The sequence below is a fragment of the Megalops cyprinoides genome, chromosome 15, assembly GCF_013368585.1.
Source record: "Megalops cyprinoides isolate fMegCyp1 chromosome 15, fMegCyp1.pri, whole genome shotgun sequence".
Taxonomy (NCBI): domain Eukaryota; kingdom Metazoa; phylum Chordata; class Actinopteri; order Elopiformes; family Megalopidae; genus Megalops; species Megalops cyprinoides.
In genome coordinates this window covers 7,642,879-7,656,999 of record NC_050597.1, presented here as the reverse complement: position 1 = coordinate 7,656,999, position 14,121 = coordinate 7,642,879, and the positions used below count along the sequence as shown (strand labels likewise).

Genomic DNA, 14,121 nt, shown 5'->3' with positions numbered 1-14,121 from the left:
TTATTACATGACTAGCCAGCTGGCTATTGTGGCGTATACAGTTCCTACTGAGCAAGATGGATAGCCAGTCCAGCAAAGGGCCTGTCAACTCTTTGTCAGTTTGTAGGCTCAGGACTTAATGTAGTTTTCTCTAGATTGAAAAACCACCTCCATCCTCTATGAATAATAATGATTACTAATAACCCAGGCTTTTACTCTCAGAAACCTGCTGCAGTGAAGTTTTGTCACTTCAGACGCAGTGTATCCTGTGAGTGCTTTGTCGCTGTAGGCCACTGGTACCTGTAATTTTTACACGGCCTCTCAGCCCCTGATTAAAAGCCTCTTACAGGCACACAAAAGGCTCATTACCCACAATGCCCTGCAGCCACACAGCCCACTTCAGCACTTCCTTATCAGAGTGCTCGTTCTGGGCGTCTGTTACCCAGACAGTGGGCCGCTGTCAGAGTGTGAGTTAAAGTGCAGCTGGCTGACTGTGTAAAACCCAACTCATTTCTCCTTACACGTCTGCTCCCGGCGAAAAACTCCACACCGCTAATGGTGCGCGGGAAACAAAGGGGATAATTACTGTGATGCATGGGAGGGGACGGCAGCTAATGACTTCCCTGCCTGCTAAACACAACAGGGGCCGACATTTGTTTCCTGAGCTTACCCGTTCACCCGGGCAGAGAAATCAAGTTGTATGTGTTACAGCTGCGTATACACGAAGATAATATGTATGTGACAGAGTGCTGTCACTACGGTTGAGTTTATGCTCTGACTGCCGTACCAATGGGCCTGGCTTTTTGGCGTTGCGGTCAAAGCTGCAGTTCGGTACCCCGTAGACCCGGGTTCGAGGCCGGGTGGGGTGACTGCTCTCGCTGCAATGTATTTGATGGCAGTGTACTGTGAGAGTGACGTAACAGCTTTGCAACTGTAACAGTGGTGTAACAATGGGCCCCTTCTTTTTCGGGACCTCGTTTTGAGTTTTTCCCCTTTTCCTCTTGTCCTCAGATGGCCGTTTGGCACTGTGGAACGTCTCGGTGTGAGGTTCTCTGTTGCTTCAGTCTGTAAAGCGGCGACGTGACATTTTTATGCTCATTTTCCACAGACGCTTTCAGCACACAGGGAACACTCGCTTCTTTCTCGTTACCTTAGATGGCCGGAGTCCGAGGGCTGTGATGGATGAGCTTTTGGCAGGCCCTGCTGTCCCCTCACTTGAGACTTTGTCCTGGCACAAAGGCCCTCTCTAATTAGAGTCACACCAGCTAATTAATATTTGATGTATACGATGAGGGGGTAGTATAAATAATCACCTGGGTGGTGGTAATGTGCCAGTCCTGCCCTTTCTGCTGCTGCTACTACCTACTCTCAGCTTCCTACTTCAGCATTAGTGATGTCTGACAACATGTTCGCAAGGTGTACATATCCCATTCCGGCTTGTCATGGAAAAATGTGCCGGCCACTGCCCTCTGACAAGAGGAAACTCTATCGGTAGAGGTGCATTGTGGGATGCCCATGTTGGAACACAATGGTTCCCTTGTCTCCGTCACAGACAGTGGCTCCTTGGAGCGGATCCCATCTTGAATGTGGGTATGTGATGATGGAGCTGGACTTCTGTATTGGCACGGTCCGATATGGATGTGGGGGTGGAAGCCTTTTCAGCTGGCTTAATCCGGTTCCTGTTGGATGTGATTCAGATAAGAGCCTGATACCAATAAGTTTGGTTATTTTTTGAACTTGGCAGATAATTCATTTCCCCCATATAACACAAAACATTTCTTGTGTTATATATTTAGATTGACCGTGCTGTAATTCTTTTTGATGGAGTACACTTGTGTGAGTGCTGTTTGATTTGTGGCGGTATCAGTGGTTTGAGACATCTCCACAGTTTTGCTGAGGAGTCAGCAGGAAGCAGGATCAGCAGTTTCTTGTCAGTTATGGCATTGAGGTATGCAGGTAGGGTTAATGGCAGGAAAACTCTTTCCCCTGTTAATAAACTGCCACTCTGAGTCCTAGTGTAAGAGTCCCTGCTCTTAAAGCCCCTAAGAACCCTAATATCCCATAGTGCCAGCACGAGGAATGCCGTTAAATGATATTGAATGAAATAATGTCACTGAAACTTACAACGTGAAAAGAGTGAGCTGTCTTTTAGGACGAAAAGAAATTGCTGCCATCCATCCCTTAACTGTTTTAATAATGGATCAGTGTTTATACTCTGTTCTGGGGTTTTACTGTCTTGTTAGTCATTAGCGGCTCAGTGAGCCAGACGGTCGTCTCGAGGGTTGGCCCGGGTTCGATCCCGGATTAGCTCTGTCAGCGGCAGCCCCAGTGGCCATAGAGTTGATGAAACCCCCCAATGCACTCTGGCGCAAATGATCACCCTTCCACTGTCTAATTAAAACCTCACTTGGGGAAGGTGGCGGGGTGGGGTTGAGTTGGGACTGTTTCAGCAGAATGTGATTGGCCATCACTTCCTGCCAGTACTGCTGGACTGTTGCCACAAAAATTAAAAATGTTTTCTCCTGTGTGAATTTATCCAGCTAGAACGAGCCGCGGTGCCCTTTCGGAGGTGAAATGGCAGTGCCAGTCGGGGCTGCGGTTTCTCGGCTCTCTGTTTTGCTTTTCGCCCCCTGGCCAGCCGCCAGTCCTCTCTCCCTCCCCCTGAACAGGCTGCGAATGTTTGCAGCTAATGAAAGCGTCTCTCCCTCGCCCCCCCCCCAGCTGTCGGCACAAGCAGTGGAGGACAGACCTGCCGGCCTCCAGCGTGGTCATCACCTTCCACAATGAGGCTCGCTCCGCCCTCCTGCGCACGGTGGCCAGGTGAGGCTTACCTGCATGCTTCACTCCCCACACTCACTGTCAAACATAACGCATCTCTATAACACACACATTGTCTCTCCTTCTCCCTCATGTTCTCTCTCTCTCTCTGTTTTCTAGTGTCCTGAAGAAGAGCCCCCCCCACCTTGTTAAAGAGATAATCCTGGTCGACGATTTCAGCGACAACCGTGAGTGTTTCATGGACGCCTCCACATGCAGCTGTGTTAGCCCAGCTTGTCAACACTGCCCTAGCGTACGGCTCCACCTCTCACCTTCCCTGAAGCTAAGGCCCTCTCACTGTTCCATCCACCCCCCGGGCCAGAAACTCTGGTCCTCCGCCTTGATTGGCTGATGGTACATGGACGCCACCACGTTCACCTCTGTTAGCCCAGCTCATCGTCACTGCCCTAGCGCACAACCCCATCACTCCCTCTCCCTGAGGCTAAGGCCTCTCCTCCTGTCTCTTCCACCCTGCAGGCCAGAAACTCTGGTCTTCTACTTTGATTGATTGACTGCGCCCTCCTAGCAGGCATTTGTACATAGACGCTGTAATTGATTAAGAGGCCTGGCTATGTTCGGGTGCTGTAATCGTTGTAGACCAGTGAAAAGTGATCACAGGTGTGTTTTGTCTCCACAGCTGAAGATGGTGCCTTGTTGGGTAAAATAGAGAAAGTACGAGTCCTTCGAAATGATCGTCGAGAAGGTGAGTGAACAGGTTTACACAGTTTAAGAGGAAGCATATGCTGTTACAGAATTACTTGCTATGGTATGGTGTGGTACTGTATGGAATGGTACACTACAGAATGGTATAGTACTGTCTGGTATGGTACGGTGTGGTACAGTAAAGTACACTATTGTATAGTATGTTGAGTGCAGTATTTTGCAGACAGGCTGTTTGGGATTTCCTCTAGTTCAGTCAACATAACAGTTGTGGGTCATTTTAACAGAGCGCATCTTTATTATGCCTTATAAAATAGATTTGTCCGCATCAAAGCGCTACATACAATGTTACAGCAGCGCATTTATCTTGAGTGAAATTTTGCACATGTTAAATAAAATACATGCTTATATAAAACAATTATGCACAGTTCCTGTGAAGCCTGCGCGCAGCGGTTGGAATAAGAGCTGGTCCTGACTGAGAAACTGTGAGATTAGAGGAATACACGGACACAAAGACCGTGTTCCCACTCCAATTGCAAAAACAGATGTGTATACAAAAAAAAACCCCACACACACACAGTTCATGGAACAAACGTGTTGAAAATATTACTAAATCAATGAATGAGTGTATTACCAAGAGCTGAATATATTTTTGGAAAACCTTGGAAGGCGCTCCCCTGGAAAGGTCTGCCAATTACTCCCATGTTTCTCTGAAAAACGGATCCGCTTAATTGAAGCTGAGGCGAGTGCATGTTGGCTAAACTGCGTTTGCTATTGACCGTGCTACACTGCTGTGAGTCAGAGGAGTGGAGTAGCGAGCTGGCGGTTTAGAGAGCCTCTCTCTGGTGCCCCCCCACCCCCCCACCCCCATACGCAGGTCTGATGCGGTCCCGGGTGCGAGGTGCCGACGCCGCCACCGCCAGCGTGCTGACCTTCCTGGACAGCCACTGCGAGTGCAATGAGCACTGGCTCGAACCCCTACTGGAGAGGGTCGCCGAGGTCAGTACCCTTCCCACAATCCCGCGGGGAGTCTTTGGGAGCCCGGCCAATCAGAGCTGTCCCCTCGGTGCGCTGTTGCTCAGTAAAGTCCAGGAGTTCAGGTTTGGTAGATTACTTTCCCTTGAACAAACAGCTGCAGTAGCAAACATCCGTGCTCATGCGATCGGGTACGCTCACCAGGTTGGCCCATAGTGGGGGCTGGCGCACTACATTTACGAGTCTGCGCTCAGGTATGTGTAATGTGTGTACGTTTACAGACAGTCACACAGTTGTGGGCGTGGCTTGGGGAGCCTACCTCCGGAGGCGTTCAGAGCTCTCTCAGTTTCCGGAACGCTTGGTCCTGCCACACTGTTTACTTCATGAGGGGAAAAAACAAACCGGCCTTAATGTGATTTAATACAGAATCCCACCCCTCGGCTCGCACAGTTCCCAGTGCCGCCAGAGCACTGCCTTCCCACAGTCACATCAAAGCACTTCCGGATGCTGATGGAGTTTTGCTTTATTGTGTCGCTTGCAGAGAGAGCCGCCTGTCCTTGAGAAATCCATTTCGTGCTCGGGCCGAATAATCCATCTTTTTTTAAACTGCAAAAGTTGGGGGGAAAAACAAATCATTAGCCATCTGTCTCTTTGGAGTTGCTGTTTTTTCCCTCAGTGCCCTCAGTGTAATGCAAGGCATCTGTTTTCTCCCGGTGATAACGCGCGCGCGGCAGGTCGGCCCCACTTTGGTGCATTCAGTGATGGGAAAGGATAGGTGCTCCTGGTACCTACAGTGAAAGCTTTGCAGTGGCTTCTGTGCTGCTCTGTTAACCACCCTGATCTCTTTGACAGGATAAGACACGAGTGGTGTCCCCCATCATCGACGTCATCAACATGGATAACTTTCAGTATGTGGGTGCTTCCGCAGACCTGAAAGGAGGCAAGTGTTGCTGTTCAGTACATTTTCAGCTATGTTAATGTGTGTGTGTGTGTGTGTGTGTGTGTGCCTGTGGATGTGTGTGTGTTCGCGTGTTTGTTTGCATGGGTGTACATGTGTGTGCCTGTGTGTGTGCATGTAAATATTCCTGCAGTTGTCTTTGAGAATAACACCTCAGCTTTATTTCTTTTTTGGCGTTAAATTGCTGTGAGTCATCAGGACATCCTGTTTGTGGAAGGGCTTATCTCCGCTTGCCTGAGCTGATTTGCAGGTATAAAGTGTGCCTCGTTTCCCTGCAGGGTTTGACTGGAACCTGGTGTTTAAGTGGGACTACATGACCTTGGAGCAAAGGAGGGCACGACAGGGCAACCCCATCGCTCCCATCAAGTAAGCGCCGTTTCCATGGAGATCCGCCTCACGGATGCAGCGTTTCCACGGGGCGGTCCTGGAAGGATGGGGCGGGGGGGAGACAGCACAGCATTGCTATCCTGGGGGAATTCTGTCACCCTGAGTGGCGCTTCAGTGAAACTGTGTGAATCGGAGCTGTCAGCCATGCTGTGGACTCCGCCCGCCACCCCCCCCGCCCCTCCCTCAGGCCTTCTGCTCCTCTGACGCTTGTGTCATTGACTTGGGGGAGGGGCTTACGCAGACCCATCCCTGGACTGGTCACATGATCAAGGTCTCAGGTCAGAAATGAGTAGCAGTTATGTGCCCCAAGCCCAGCATATCACATGCGTGGCTAACATGACACTAATTGATCAGTCTCTGTCAGATGCATTGCTGAATCCGTCCATGCTAAATATTAATATCCGTTTTGAATTACAGTGGCAATGCTTTTATCAGCAGAGACAATGGAGTGTGCTGTCTGACTTGAAGCGTCTTTCATAGACGCGCTGTCCTGAACAGCTTTTGCTGGCAGTCTGGTCCTTTTATTCTTTTCAGTTCCAGAGGGATTCCTGCTTCACCAAAGCGCCTTCTATCACAGGAGCTTTCCCTCATTAAAAACTAGGTTTTCTGTGTGGGAAGGACTCAGCGCTTGCTGGGGTGCAGTCAGATGCAAACGCAGTCAGAAAAAAGCAGAACTTCCCCGTCTTTGCAGCGAGGGAGCGTTAGTTTGATGGAGAGGAGCGAAGTTTTCCAGAGTTTCCTGGCTCATCACCCTCCTCTTTTGTTTCCGCCCCGTCAGGACCCCCATGATCGCCGGCGGCCTCTTCGTCATGGACCGGGGCTACTTTGAGGAGCTGGGGAAGTATGACATGATGATGGACGTGTGGGGCGGAGAAAATCTGGGTGAGCAGAGCAGGCGTCCTGCATTGAAGGAAGGGGGTTGGTTTTCTGAGGGGTGTGGGTAATTAACCTTAAGCATTGTAGTACCCAGGTGTTACCTTAACCTTGGTTATTTGTGTCCGTGCGTGCATGTGTGTGTGTTTGTATGCTTGCATGTGTGTGCATGTGTGTGTATGTGCGTACGTGCGTGTGTGTGTGTGTGTGTGTGTGTGTGTGTGCGTGTGTGCCTGTTTGTTTGTGTGTGTGTGTGTGTGTGTGCATGCGTACGTGCGTGTGTGTGCGTGTGTGCCTGTTTGTGTGTGTATGTACATGGGTGTGTGTCTGTGTGTGGGTGTGTGTGGTTGTCTGTTTGTGTGTGTGCCTGTTTGTGTGTGTGTGTGTGTGCGTGCGTGTGTGCAGAGATCTCTTTCCGCGTGTGGCAGTGTGGGGGCAGCCTGGAGATCATCCCGTGCAGCAGAGTGGGGCATGTCTTCCGAAAGCAGCACCCCTACACCTTCCCGGGGGGCAGCGGCACCGTGTTCGCCAGGTGCATCAGCCACACCACATTACATCACACACACACACACACACACACACTAAAGCAACAGCTTTATCCACACCAGCTTACATAGCTCGCAGTGTTTAATGTGTTATCCATTTATACAGCTGGACATTTACTGAGGCAGTTCAGGTTAAGCGTCTTACCCAAGACTACAGCAGCAGAGCTCCACAGGGGGAACTGAACCAGCAACCTTTGGCTGTTCGCCACTCCAATGCCACAGCAAACGAGCAGAATGGAGCTGGATTTATTAGGGTGGATCCGTCAGTCGGGGGTTCTGATCAACCGCTCATTAGCATCCGCTAGCAATTCGTCAGTCACCAGGCGCCTGCGGGCTTCTCGGATAACCTCAGTGGGGGCTGAGCCTGTCCTCTGTTGACTGTTTGCTTCCCCCTGGTGCACTGTGGGATTTGTTATTTTGAAAAATAGCTGTTGGTTGCGTGCTGGCGCTTCGGAGAATTGCATGCGTCATGCTTCAGTTGTGAGCGTAGAGGATGTTGCGGTAAGGCAAGCGCAATGTGCAAATGGTGATTGCAAAGTCATGTGAAAGAGGGATCAAGCTTAAAGGGGGAAAAAAAACCTCGGGAAAAGGGCTCTGTTGGATGTACATAGTATGTATCAGATAGGGCCATCAGATGTGTGAACACTTATACCACACCCAGCAAGCATGAGGCTCATTTCCAGTTACAGCTACATATATTTAAATGACAGCAGTAGACAGTGTTGTTCGTTTTAAAGAGAACTCCCTTCTGTGGTGCCAAACATGATCAAAGTCTCCTCACCATGTAGTGCTCAACAGTGACACTTATCTGCCACCTTGTGGTCACGTGGTGGTACTGCATCTCCTTTGCTGTCCCCCCCCCCCCCCCCCCCCCCCCCCCCTCTCTCTCTCTCTCTCTCTCTCTCTCTCTCTCTGATAAACCACACACACACACACACACACACGGGTGTAAGATCCTTTATTACAGTAGTATTTTGAGGATAGCATGCCACGCTGTCCAGTGGTGCAGATCCTGTCAGTGTTATTAGGTCAGGCCCCTAAGCTGTGGAGTGCTCAGCTGTTGGGCCTGTCTTGCTGTGGCGCAGCAGCACCAGCAAACCCCTACAGGCTGCCACATTAAATCTGTTCTGCCCACTGCCTTTGTTTTACGATGTTAAAGATACAGCATCCTTTTTTTAGCCAATGAGCTGCCTGCCTCTGCAGCTTGTGATTCATCTGTCCGTTCGTCTGTCTGCAGGAACACCAGGCGAGCGGCGGAGGTGTGGATGGACGAGTATAAGAACTTCTACTACGCCGCCGTCCCGTCTGCCCGAAATGTCCCCTATGGCAAGTAGGTGTCCCATAAGAGGTGCTCACACACCCACCCTGCACTGTTGATCTCTGGCAGCTCATTTGGCCTCATTGGTGCTGACCACTTTCAGGACCAGCTGGGCACTTGTTAATACATGACATGACAGTCATTTGGCAGACGCTCTTATCTTTACATAGGTTACTGTTTTTTTCGTTCTCCATTTATACAGCTGGATATTAACTGAGGCAATTCCCAGTGGGGAATTGAACCAGCACTCTTTTTGTTACGAGTGCTGCTCATTACCAGTATGCCACACTGTCTCCCTACAGAGTGACAGAGCAGTGATTTACTGCCCACACACAGCTGTGCAATAATGGTTATCAACTACAATAATAATACAGTGAATGAGGTTTCCCTGACTGCTAGAGAATGCATAGTGATTGGCTGAGCTACATGTCTCTCAGTCCCTCCCACTGTTGGGTCAGAACCTCCAGCTGCGTGAATAGAATGACTGGAGGAGGTCTGTGCATTCTTTTGGAATCACTGTTTATTACAATAGGACAAAATGTTTTTACATTTGTTGATGTAACACAATAAAACAAAACAAAGACCTCTCTGTGCTGCTATGAGAGGGGTGTGTGCCAGCCCAAACATTCCTAATCCCCCAAAATGTCAATAACCACGCCTCGGGCCTCGGGCGTCGGGCCCTGGCCTGTGAAGGGAGAGGGAAACCGCAGGGTCTCCCGAGAAACAGCTGAACCTCGGCTCTCAGCTCTGCATCCCCTGATTGCCGGAGGCTCCAGCTGCATGGGCCCTAATGCAGATGATCTCTGGCACCGAGAGGTTCCCAGGTTAATGATGGCTGTCAGTGCAGACGGTGCTCTGCACTCCTGCACTCGGCAGAATCGCATCTCTCTCTCCCCCTCCGAGGATATCTGTCACCACAACCCTGTCAGCTGGAGGGAGAGACAGATGTTACATAAGACGATACCCTTGTGCGTGTGTTAGCTGTATTATTAAAATCCGCGTGGTCCGTAAATTGTATTGTAAGCCGCACTGCTTTGTGTGAGAGCGTTAGTTGTCACTTCCCAGGGGTGCTCTCCCGTCTGTTTCGGTGGATGCCAATTTGATGTCGTATTGGGAACCTGCGCTGATGGTTTATTTTAAGCAGTCACACTACTATCCATCTCAATTTGAGACTGCCATTAGCCATAATTAGATTGTGGGTAATGAGATGAGTCATGCACATTGATTCTCTCGTGTGTGTGTGTGTGTGTTTGTCTTTGAAATGTGTGCTCATCAGCATTCAGAGCAGACTGGAGATGAAGAAGAGGCTGGCCTGCAAGCCGTTCAAGTGGTATCTGGAGAACGTCTACCCTGAGCTGAGGTGAGGGGCTCAGAGCAGAGTCTTACCCTGTCACTCTCTGTCCTGTAACTGCTCTCTCCATGTGAATTCCCAGTGATGGCATTTTGGAATGGTCATATTGTCTAGTACATCGTCAGCCTATGTAGTCATTCTTTTTTACATTACATTACATTACATTACTGTTATTAAGTGGATGCTCTTATCCAGAGTGACTTACATAGGTTACTGTATTACCCATTTGTATGGCTGGATATTTTCTGAGGCGCTTTTGGGATAAATACCTTAAAACAGCAATGCCCTAGCAGGGAATTGAATCGGCAACATTTTGGTTCTGAGTCCTACTTCTTACTACGTACCACACAGCTTCCTTCACTTGTGTAACAGCAACGCCTGGGACTTGCCTCGTCACTTGTGCCTCACCAGCCCCGCCCCTCTGATTCTCCGCAGGGTCCCGGACCACCAGGACATCGCCTTTGGCGCTCTGCAGCAGGGAGGAAACTGCCTGGACACCCTGGGGCACTTTGCGGACGGCGTGGTGGGGGTGTACGAGTGCCACAACGCTGGCGGTAACCAGGTACAAAGCCGAGCTCAGGTACTGTACTGCGTTCATTTGTCCCCTCCCAGGTGTGCACGGAGGTGACGATCACAGCCGCTGGGCGGCACAGATCCTGGCAGGTAGGGTGAAATGGACGGGCCTTTTCTGCCTGGGTCACCCTGACTTTGTGCCACCGTGAGGGGTGCACTGGTATTAGGGGGTTTGGGGGTTTTGGGAACACAGGATACTAGGAGTCCTCTGGACAAGCTCTGCATCTTCTCCACGCCTGTTCCAGTCATTTCCATGACTTGGCTAACAGGGTGCGTAGGAAGTGAGAGACTGGATGGATCTGGCCACCAGAGAGGGGGTTTAACGGTGTGACAGAACGAGGTGGGACACTCGGCGTGGTGGCAGATCAGCCGGTCGTGGCTTTGCGTCCGTTCTCTGACTCAGTCTCCCTCTGCAGGAATGGGCCCTAACGAAGGATAAGTCGGTCAAACACATGGACCTGTGCTTGACGGTGGTGGACCGTGCCGCGGGCTCCCAGATCAAACTGCAGGGCTGCCGGGAGAATGACAGCAGACAGGTGAGCGAGCCGATTGCAGAGAGCTGGATTAACACTCAGGCTGCTGAAGCTGCCCAAAGCACGGAGCGTGAAATGGTGTTAAATCATAGACTTAAAATAGTCTAGTATAGTTATTAAAAAGTCTTAAAAACATGAAATATTTGAAAATCTGCATAATTTTTTTTTTTTTTTCTTTTCTCTTGAAGCCCTAGAGTGTAACAGTGGATGTTACATTGCATTATTTTGTTTATACAACTGTCCACCTGGGGAAGTCCTTCAGGCTTAGATCCTGGAGGCATGAAAGAGTTAAATCACTAACTTTATGAATGTGACAGGTGCCAGTCATGGTTCAAAAACACTCCAAAGCCCAAAGAACAAGAGTGAATCTGGGCTCTGCATGAAATGGTTCACACAGTTAGTGTGAATCAAGATTTTTAATTTGGAGTGAGTCATTTGACATCTTGAATATCTGACAGGTTGATAAATCATGTCAGACAGTTCAAATCTGTTGGCAGAAGTGCTCTCAGGGAGAAATTATACTGCACATGTAGGTGCCATAAAAACAGTATCCTGAGTCACCCTGCAGTGATAAGTGGTATGGCTGAAATAAGGTCTGTGGACAGATGAATTGTGATGCACATGTCAGAATAGCTTGTATCCTTATGTGTCCCCAGAGTGGTCTATAGTGGTTCACAGTAGTCTGTAGTGATCTGTAATGGGTATGTCTATCACTCAGAGTGGTCTAAAGCTGTCTGTAGGGGTTCATAGCAGTCTGCAGCAATCCACAGCAGTGTGGATTGCTGTAGCAGACTGTGGGGGTCTGTAGTGGTCTGTGGCAGCCTGTGGGGGTCTGTAGTGGTCTGTGGCAGCCTGTGGGGGTCTGTTGCGGTTTGTAGTAGTTTATGTTCTGCTGTGTGAGTTGCAGAAATGGGAGCAGATCGAGAATAACTCCAAGCTACGGCACGTTGGGAGTAACTTGTGCCTGGACAGCCGCAGCGCGCGGAGCGGCGGGCTGACCGTGGAGGTGTGCGGCCCCGCCCTCACGCAGCAGTGGAAGTTCACCCTCAACCTGCAGTCCTAGGCCCTTCCCCCCGCCACGCGCCACGCCCAACGCCCAGCCGGCCAGGACAAACCCAGCATCAAGACGGAGACCCGAGTTCACAGACAGACACGGAGGAAGAAGAAGAAGAAGGAGAAGAAGAAAAAAAAAAAACGACTTCCCGTGATGAGGACGATGACGAAGGTGACGATTTCCATCCAACGATATACCTCAGTGTTTCATCTTGGTCCAGTTTTTTGGAATTTGTGAATTCTTGTTTTTTTTTTCCTTTCTGAAAATTGAAATGGAATCATGTTTTCTTTGATGTTTTTCTTTTAGTTTTTTTTTTTTTTTCCTTTTCCGGTCAGCCCTGAGGGGATACATTAAGGTGTTTTCGTAGATCTCATTTGTGTGGGATGTGAGAGGCGTGGGAGTCACCCGCAAAGCTCCCTCACCTGTCTGCAGTTTTGCCGTGGAGCAGCTTTCTCGGGACACCTTCGGTGATTCGGGTTACGCTGGTTTGAATTGTTTACGAAAAAGCTGCTGGTGGAGGGGGGAGGGGGGGAAGGGGGGCAACAGGCTACTCCTCTTCAGCGTTCCTCACACCTGCTGGAGTTTTAAAAAACAAAAAGAACAAACTGGCATAAAAAAGACCTGCCTCATTTTCTACGATGTGCACCCAGCACCGTTCTCTTCCGGGTCACCGCTGAAGAGAGCGCAATGTGAATCAAACTGTTGCTTTTTACGGGTGGAGAAAGGAACCGTCCAGTCCTGCTGCTGGACCCTGATGGAGCGTAGCACTGGTTGCTATAGGAGCTCAGCCTCTAACCGGCCCTTTCTCCACCTCTGTACAGGAAATACTCATCTAATTTCATCTTTAATATTAGTTTTTTTTAATCATCACAAGGACAAAAAAAATCAGTGCATTGTCTATTGGTGTAGCTGTCGTTTTTCCTTCTAATAGAGAGATGGTTTGGTTTTTCTCCGCTATGTAGAATAATCGGCTGAATGAACAGGCTTAATATGAACTGTTTTTTTTCTGTTTGGAAGCTCCTGATTATGTGAGTTCAGTGCTAATCTGCCCGTCTGGGTTTTCCCTCTAACTGTATCAACCGCGCGCAGTGACCTCGGCTAGGTATTTTTCACAGGGTAAAGACAGAAACTTGTGTTCAAAGAAACAGAAATGGGGAATGTTGTCCCACATTTGTTCATGGGAATCATTGACTGGACTTGTCTTTTGAAGAAAGTGACAGTTCAGAATCAATGGTATGAAATAAAGGGTGAACTGGGGGGGGGGGGAATGGGGGGTTTTATTGCATGTGGAATTAATACTTGAGCATCAGTCTTATTCTTTAATCTTTTTTTTTGTTGTTTTTGATATCTTTCAAACTCTTCAGCAACATAGATGATTTTGCCTTTTTTTTATATTGTTCATACTGTATGTGAGAATGTGACTTTGTGCTGCGGTAGGTGACAGCTCTCAGAAAGACGCTGGAGGAGAAGGATAAAGACTGCCTGTTAACTGGACGGGGCTCGGAGAGATCAGCAGTAGGACTTCTCTGTCGTGCGGTCACTGCTGTTTTAGCGCGCAACCTCTGTGCAGCCTTGTTCTGGTTAAACAGGCATATGGAAGAAACTCGAATGTCACCTCTTGCTATAGCAAACAAAGGAGCAAATGACGTGTGACAGCAAAAAGTCTTTCTTGTCAATATTTTTTTTTCCTTTGGGGGAGTTCCAATATTGCAGAAATTAATTTATTCATTAAGATATGATTACTTATCATTAGGTGACATATTGTATGACTGAATTCTGTTAGCCATATTATATAAATATATTTTCTACACTCGTAAAAAATCTGTCCCTTTCTTCAGCGCCAGCCTGTACTGTATGTAAAAAAAAAAAAGGGAATGCTATTCCCCTGATTAGCTGAAGGTAAGGACCACCAGAATGGACAAAGTTCTTGCGTAGCCTCCTCACTGGGAGACCCACCGCCCCCACCCCAACCCATGTGAGTCTCCCAGTGAGTGGGCGCAAAGGGCTGCAAAATGGACCCGGGACCCAGGACCATCCAGGGCTGCTCCTGCTGTGAGCATGTAGAGGAGAGGCATCACCAACAAGCAGGTGCAAGAAA

The 14,121-nt window shown here is 49.2% G+C and overlaps 1 protein-coding gene across 1 annotated transcript in view; it reads left to right on the top strand.

Annotated features, from left to right (window-relative positions):
- The window catches only part of galnt2 (UDP-N-acetyl-alpha-D-galactosamine:polypeptide N-acetylgalactosaminyltransferase 2), a 61,567-nt gene extending 48,517 nt beyond the window's left edge, over nucleotides 1-13,050 (top strand). Inside the window, exons 4-16 of the mRNA XM_036546963.1 lie at nucleotides 2,701-2,799; nucleotides 2,917-2,984; nucleotides 3,434-3,499; nucleotides 4,334-4,455; nucleotides 5,284-5,371; nucleotides 5,668-5,755; nucleotides 6,555-6,658; nucleotides 7,055-7,181; nucleotides 8,432-8,524; nucleotides 9,789-9,872; nucleotides 10,299-10,425; nucleotides 10,853-10,972; nucleotides 11,877-13,050. Coding sequence (XP_036402856.1) covers nucleotides 2,701-2,799; nucleotides 2,917-2,984; nucleotides 3,434-3,499; nucleotides 4,334-4,455; nucleotides 5,284-5,371; nucleotides 5,668-5,755; nucleotides 6,555-6,658; nucleotides 7,055-7,181; nucleotides 8,432-8,524; nucleotides 9,789-9,872; nucleotides 10,299-10,425; nucleotides 10,853-10,972; nucleotides 11,877-12,032 — 1,342 coding nt within the window. The 3' untranslated portion in view covers nucleotides 12,033-13,050. The remainder of the gene's footprint in view (nucleotides 1-2,700; nucleotides 2,800-2,916; nucleotides 2,985-3,433; nucleotides 3,500-4,333; nucleotides 4,456-5,283; nucleotides 5,372-5,667; nucleotides 5,756-6,554; nucleotides 6,659-7,054; nucleotides 7,182-8,431; nucleotides 8,525-9,788; nucleotides 9,873-10,298; nucleotides 10,426-10,852; nucleotides 10,973-11,876) is intronic.
- The last annotated feature ends 1,071 nt before the right edge of the window (nucleotides 13,051-14,121 follow it).